The 6,884-nt window shown below is 42.5% G+C and overlaps 1 protein-coding gene across 1 annotated transcript in view; it reads left to right on the top strand.

The window, feature by feature from the left end:
• Positions 1–947: 947 nt before the first annotated feature.
• The window catches only part of Snx1 (sorting nexin 1), a 35,978-nt gene continuing 30,041 nt past the window's right edge, over positions 948–6,884 (top strand). The window contains exon 1 of the mRNA XM_055597750.1: positions 948–1,202. Within this exon, the coding sequence (XP_055453725.1) occupies positions 1,044–1,202 (159 nt within the window). The 5' untranslated portion in view covers positions 948–1,043. The remainder of the gene's footprint in view (positions 1,203–6,884) is intronic.

Raw genomic sequence — 6,884 nt, 5'->3', positions numbered from 1 at the left:
CCTGTGATTCCAGCACTTGGGAGGGCGAGGGAGGAGCATTGCCATGAGTTTGTGGTCAACTTTGGATATAGAATTTCAAGCCTGCCTAAGTGAGACCTTGTTTCAACCAGAAAAGCAAACCGCTTTTGTTACTGTTAGTGGCAAGTTTTGTCTCCTTAAAAAGAAAGGATCATTTGCCCATGATAACATAACCTACATTATCCTTAAACTCTAGTTGACTTGGACTCACCAACCTATATGATTAGGTCCCAGGAACTTTTGATCCACTCCCAGCAATATCCCTGCCAGTTCACTTCATAGCCATCGAAAGGATAACGCCAAGTTCCTAAGGAACAAATTTAATACGCTGAGAGCTCCCCTTTGTGTGAAGCCTGGCTTCTCCCAAAAGAATCGAAAACCTCCCAAATGTATCAATAACCTCTTATTGTTGCGCACTGTAACACTGAGTGTGTTTAAATTCTTGGCTTACAAGACTGTCCCCTCATTAAACTGTGAGGACTCATTAAACTGTGATCCAGGAGCTTTTGTGTTTGTATTTGAAACCCACAGTAAGGTGCCAAGATCACAGTGAACTATTTGTATATACTGAATGAATTAATGTTCAAAGACTAAGTGGCAGAACTTCCTTCAGCCTTTTCAGACCTCAGTCAGAAACATATATTGAATATCTGTGAGCGCACTGTACTTGGCATGAGCGGGCGGAATGCAGAAGTTTTCAAACTTTTTTAGTCACAGACTTTTTAATTCAAACAAAACCTTAGAAGCGGGGCAAATGAAGTTATGCAGGGCACCGAGGCCCGGAGGAACTGGGCAGCCTCTAGCCCCTCCCCTGCCTGTCGGGCCGCCCGAGTGCAACGTTGCGGTTCGGGGCTCGGATTGGCTGGGCACCAGCTCAGGCCCCGCCCCCAGCGCCTCCCCCAAGCCCCGCCCCGCTGGTCCCTCCGGGTCGGTAACGGCCCTCTCGCACCTCTCACGCTGAAGCGCTTTGCTCGCGGCACTGTCTATAAAGTTGTTGTTGCTGCTTCCGCCACGGGTGGAGGAAGATGGCGTCGGGAGGTGGTGGCTGTAGCGCTTCGGAGCGACTCCCTCCGCCGTTCCCTGGCATGGATCCGGAGTCCGAAGGGGCTGCCGGGGGGTCAGAACCCGAGGCTGGGGACAGCGACACCGAGGGGGAGGATATTTTCACTGGCGCCGCGGCAGCCGTGAGTTCCCACCCTTGGGGCAGCAGGAAGGAGAACTCCCCCCAAAAGAGCAGAGGAGCTTATCAAGGGTTCGAGGGCTCCGAGGATAGTGGGCCTGTTAGGACGTCTTCGCCCGGTGTCAACAGTCAGGACTGCAGGGCCCTGAGTGGGAAATGAGCCCCAGAGCCGGGCTCTTCGAGCCGGGGCGGGAAGAGGAGACGAGGGGTGTGGTGGCTTCACTGTAGATCCTTAATAGCCAAGAGCAACCTAGGCCGTTCTCTGGCCCTGTGATGTGATTATCCCAGGGATCCACTGGGCAGTCTGCTGGTTGTGTCTTGGGAAGACTGACTTAATATGACAAATGAGAGGACGATGTGCAGACCCATCAGTTTTCGTGCCTTACTGCTCCGAAAGTGGAAACGTGATCTAGGGCAGTCTAGGATCATGACCCGCCCACTGGCCCCCTTGTTATACCCAGCACTTCCTGGTCATTGCCATTCTGGATCCTAGTTTATGAAAGTTAGGTTGTGACTCCTTTGATCTCTCGAAGAATCTGGCCCAAAGCCAGTTGAGAGAAGGCGCTGCCAGATAAATTACACGGACCAGAAAGCTTTGTTTCTGTTCAAAGAATACATTTAAGTGGTTGGAAACAGATCTGTACATATGAAGGGGAAAGATCTCCCAAATAAATATCCAGGTTTCAAATGAGAACTGGCTGCTGGCAAAACAAACCAAATCTGCTAGTCTTTCTATGTGGAATATCGTGAGTTAACAGTACCAGGAGAGATGTTTTGGGCTGTTTTATGAGAACACTGACTCATACCACTTGGTACAGTTAGTTCCAGCTTATAAACGTCTTCAGCACCGAGTCTGTGGATTTATCTTTCTGTCATGGTGGTTTCTTTTCAAAGGAGCTAATCAGTATCTAACTGCGTTAAACAACTTTAAATTCTATATACAGCATGTGTCTGAAAACTTTGAGGTGCTCCCTATGTCAGAAAAAGTTTTGATTTTGGAGGCACTTCTTCCATAAACATAGAATTGTACCATGTTGAGAAATTGAAGGTCACAATTTCAGCTCAAAAAGTGGTTGCTGGTGCTAATAACAGCAAATTGTCTAATGATGTCTGTTACTCAGAGAAAAAATAGCTCGCTGCTAATGTAGTCTTTATTTCTGTTTTTGGTAACTTTATAGAGTTACTCTCATAAATCATGGAGAACAGACACTGTTGATAACTGCTGGGATGATGAGTGAAATAACACTGAGGAGCGATTTTCTAGGGTTCTCGAGTGAAATTCAGGAAGCTGTGATTTTATTGACCTCATCCAGTTAGTTGACGGAGGCATGATATGTCTTTTTCTTAAGAATGTAGAAATCTTTGCCTCCTTCACAAAAAGTGAGGGAGGAGCTGGGTGTGGTGGCACACACCTGTAATCCCAGCACTCAGGGATGCCGAGGCAGGCAGAGCTCTGTGAGTGTGAGGTCAGCCTGGTCTACAAAGTGAGTCCAGAACAGCCAGGATGCACAGAGAAACCCTGTCTCTGAAAACCAAACAAACTGAGGGAGGGAAGGTCTACCACAGAAAGCAGGTGCTGGGGTCAGACCCAGCTCTTTTCCAATGCTAGACAAAGATTCTACCATTGAGCCATGTCCTAGGTAGCTAATTATCTTTAGATATGACCCAGAATACTAATCTTCAAGAAACCAAGGCTTCATATTAATGAGCCATTAATTATAATTAAGGGGGGGGGCCGCTGTGTCACAAGTTCAGGGTCAGCCCAGGCACAGAAGTCTTTGAAGCCTGATGTTCTGGGTACAGAGTCTTTGAAGTCTGATGTTAATCTAGGCTGCACTCCTTGCTATTTTAACTTTGGTTTTTGTTTTGTTGTTATTATTTGAGACAGGTTCTCATGTAGCCAGGGTTGGCTTGGACTTCCAATCAGTCCTCCTGCCTCCACTTCTGAATGGTAGGATAGGCATGCTTCACCAAGCACAATTTTGCTAGCTTAACTTTGGACAAAGTATGCTGTAAGCTGTATTTTTTATATACTGAGAAAAAGGAAAAATAAGTATCTGGGTGTGGTAAAATCTCAACACTTGGAAGACTGAGGCAGGAGAATCGAGAGGCCACGTTGGACTTCATGGCACATTGTCTCAGGAGACTGAATAAAATAAATAGGGACTTGAGCATCCTGAGGAATGGGCAGGTAAGAGGTTTGTAGTAGAGTCTCTCTCTCACACACACACAGCCTGTCAACACGAGGGTGGTATATATACCACTGTTTTTATGAGGGTTAGGATGTGAAATACTGGGAACAGTTGTTTCCACACAGTAAATATTTAAAGAACCTTAACTGTTTTGGAGAGCTTGGGCTGTATTCGTTGATGAGTGGCATTTCTGAGTCAAAACTTCCACAAAACTAATAATAAATTAGAAAAATTAATATTAAACTGGTTTATTATCAAAGCTAAATAATAAGATTGATTTGATCAACTAAAAGTCATCAGAGCAGATGTTCCTATTGTGATTTGCTAACATTTTAGAGGCAAAGGAATAGACACTGAAGAATTGGGAAGCTGAGGCATGTAACATTTAAAACTAATTTATGGTATGCGTGTAATTTTCTGGACAGCTGCTGCTGTTAATCATCCCATCTGCTCTCTTCTACGCCAAGAAGCCATGTCACTACAGTAATAAAAATGTGATTTGAGATACATCTCAGAATATATAAGCCATTCATCTGAGTAGGATGTCCTGAAATTGAAAGAATCATGAAAACAAGTCTAAAGTTAATTTTAAAAAGTTAAAAAAAAAAAATGTCTGAAATTGTATCCAAATCCTGGATGTGGACTTAAATCCAGATAATTATTTCTTGTAGAATAGGGTTTCTCTCTTGGTAAAATAAAGGACTAAATTAGAGCCATTGCATTTCTAAGTTCTGGATGTCATGCTCCAAAGGTGGAAAATGGCACACAGGTTTCTACGCCTCAGGGGGCTTCACTGGTCTGCTTCCTCTCAGTGAAGGGCTTACAGCAGAAGCAGATCCTTTTGTCCTCCCAAGTCTTATCTGCTCATCTCTTCAGCAGCATGCCAGGACCACAGTAGATTTCTCTTCCAAATAAAGAATGGGGAGAACTAGAGTGGCTCTTTTTATGTTGAGAGAAAGGAAGAAAATACAAAGAAATGAAGTCATGGGCTCAGATTAAGCCAGCTATGACATTTTTGTTTTTGTTTTTGTTTCATTACTCTTTTGTAAACTAAACCCTACTGACTAGAGAAAAGTATGGGAAAATAAAATGGGATAAAGGAGGAAGGGCAAGGGAGTGGAAAAGCCATATGCTGAATAATTTGTATTAGTCTAATAGTACTTACAGAGCCCTGTGCAAATACTACATGCCTGTGGTCCCAATCCTTGGAAGGCTGAGGCAGGAAGGTCACAAGTTCAAGGCCAGGCTATGCTACATAGCAGGCCCTGTCTTCAAACAAAAACAACAAAAGACTTATTTATATATGCCTTCTGATATTTAAGGTTAACAAGAGAGTATAATTTATTTTTATAAATTTAAAAGTTAAAAAATTGGGGGCTGGAGAGATGGCTCAGCAGTTAAGAGCACTGGCTGCTCTTCCAAAGGTCCTGAGTTCAATTCCCAGCAATCACATGGTGGCTTTCAACTAATGTTGAAATGGAATGGAATGGAATGGAATGTTGTAATGGAATGATTCCCTCTTCTGCTGTGCATGAAAACAGTGTTCATATACATAAAGTAAATAAATGTTAATAATAAAAAAATAAAAGTTTAACAAATCTTAGATAGTAGACCAGCAAGATAAAGGTGCTTGCTGGCAACCCTGATAACCTGAGTTTGAGTCTTGACACCCAGGAGAGAACTGACTCCTGAAAGTTGCCCTCCAACCTCCTCTACGTATGTACTGCAGTGCACACTCAGGCACTGATACACACACACAAATTAATGTAATCTAGTTTTTTAATTAAAAAAGAAAACCAACTCTTGGATAGCAGTGCCTCCTGATTAACAGAGTTAACATTTAAGCAAGAAGGACATGGACTTCTTAGAATCCAGCCCTGACCCTGTGATTGGTACAGCATGTATCCTGGGGTGGGGGTATATGCAACTTTAACAAAGATGGTGGTAAAAGCTAATAAAGTTTATCATATTTTTAATTTGTGTTAAGTGTATTCACTTAGCTGTAAGCAGATCTTCATGTTCTCATTGGACAAATTTGAAACCCTGAACCCATCTACACTCCCATTGTCATTTCTAGTCTTGTTCTGTGAGCATCATTCTAACCCAAGTTTTTGTGAACTTTTCCTGTTGAGGCCCCTTACTGTATTACCCAGGCTAGTCTCAGACTGTAGGCTCATCTTCCTAGACTTATGCTTCAGCCTCCACAGTAACTGGGACTACAGTCATGCCCTAGTGTGACAGCTTTTATGAACTTGCTACTTTTTTTAAAAAAAAATACTGAAACAAGGTCCCTGTAGCCCAGACTGACTTCTTGTTCTGCAGCTGAGGATGACCTTGAACTTCTGATCCTCCTGCTTTCACCTCTGCATTGACTATTGTAGATATCTCATGCAAGTATAATCCTAGAAGTTTGGTTGTTTTTTTGTGTTTGAGACAGGATCCATGAAATCCAGGGTTCCCTCAGTCTCACATATTCCTGCTGTGACCTCCTGAATGCTGGGATTACAGGCGTATGCCACTGTACCCAACAGTATGTGTCTTTTTGTGAAGGCTTATTTTGATAAGTATCATATCCTCAAGGTTCACCATGTTGTGGCATGTATCAGTATGAGTACTTTAATATCCCATCCTATATATTCTCTTTTACTCATTCATGTGCCATTAGACATGAGTTACTTTTACATTTTGGCTATTATGAAACGTGCTTCTGAACAAGAGGGTGCAAACAAAGTTCCTGTTTCACTTCTTCTAGATCTATTTCTAGTAGTGGGATTGCTAGATCATATGGCGACTTTTTAAAAAAAAAATGTTTTGAAAAACCTCTGTACTTATACCATTTTACAATCCAAACGCAGCTCTTTTTCAACCTTGAGTGCATATAGAGAAACTTCTTTCAATTTTAACAGAATTTGCTAATTTTATTTTTAAAAAATGAGAATGACAGTTTACCTGGTCAATATTTTAATTCTGTATTCTGTGGTGCATACACAATGGTTGTTCCCAAAGTTTGCCCTGTCTTCAATATATTTGTGAGGACCAGGCATGGTGGCACATGCCTTTAATCCCAGCAGGTTGACTGGTCTACAGAATTATTTCAGGAAAGCCACAGGCTATGTAAAGAGCTCCTGTCTCAAAAACACAAAGACAATAATAGTAATAAAGTTCAGAGGTTGAAATTCCACATTCTGATAAAAAATTTACTTGAATCCAGTGAAGGACACTACTGTAAAGCTTCATTTTAGTGACCAGCACAAATAGTAAACAATCGTATTTTTCTCAAGATCACAGACTTAAAAAAATTTATATGTTCCTGGGTGCAGTGGTGCATACCTTTAGTCCCAGCATTCAGGAGGCAGAGGCAGTTGGATCTCTGTGAATTCAAGGCCAGCCTGGTCTAAAGAGTGAGTTCCAGGACAGCCAGGGATGCACAGAGAAACTCTGTCTCAAGTGTGTGTGTGTGTGTGTGTGTGTGTGTGTGTGTGTGTGTGTGTGTG

The sequence above is a fragment of the Psammomys obesus genome, unplaced genomic scaffold, assembly GCF_907164565.1.
Source record: "Psammomys obesus unplaced genomic scaffold, mPsaObe1.curated_primary_1811, whole genome shotgun sequence".
Classification (NCBI taxonomy): domain Eukaryota; kingdom Metazoa; phylum Chordata; class Mammalia; order Rodentia; family Muridae; genus Psammomys; species Psammomys obesus.
Note: the sequence above shows the minus strand (reverse complement) of the source record. Positions and strands in the feature narration are given on the sequence as shown.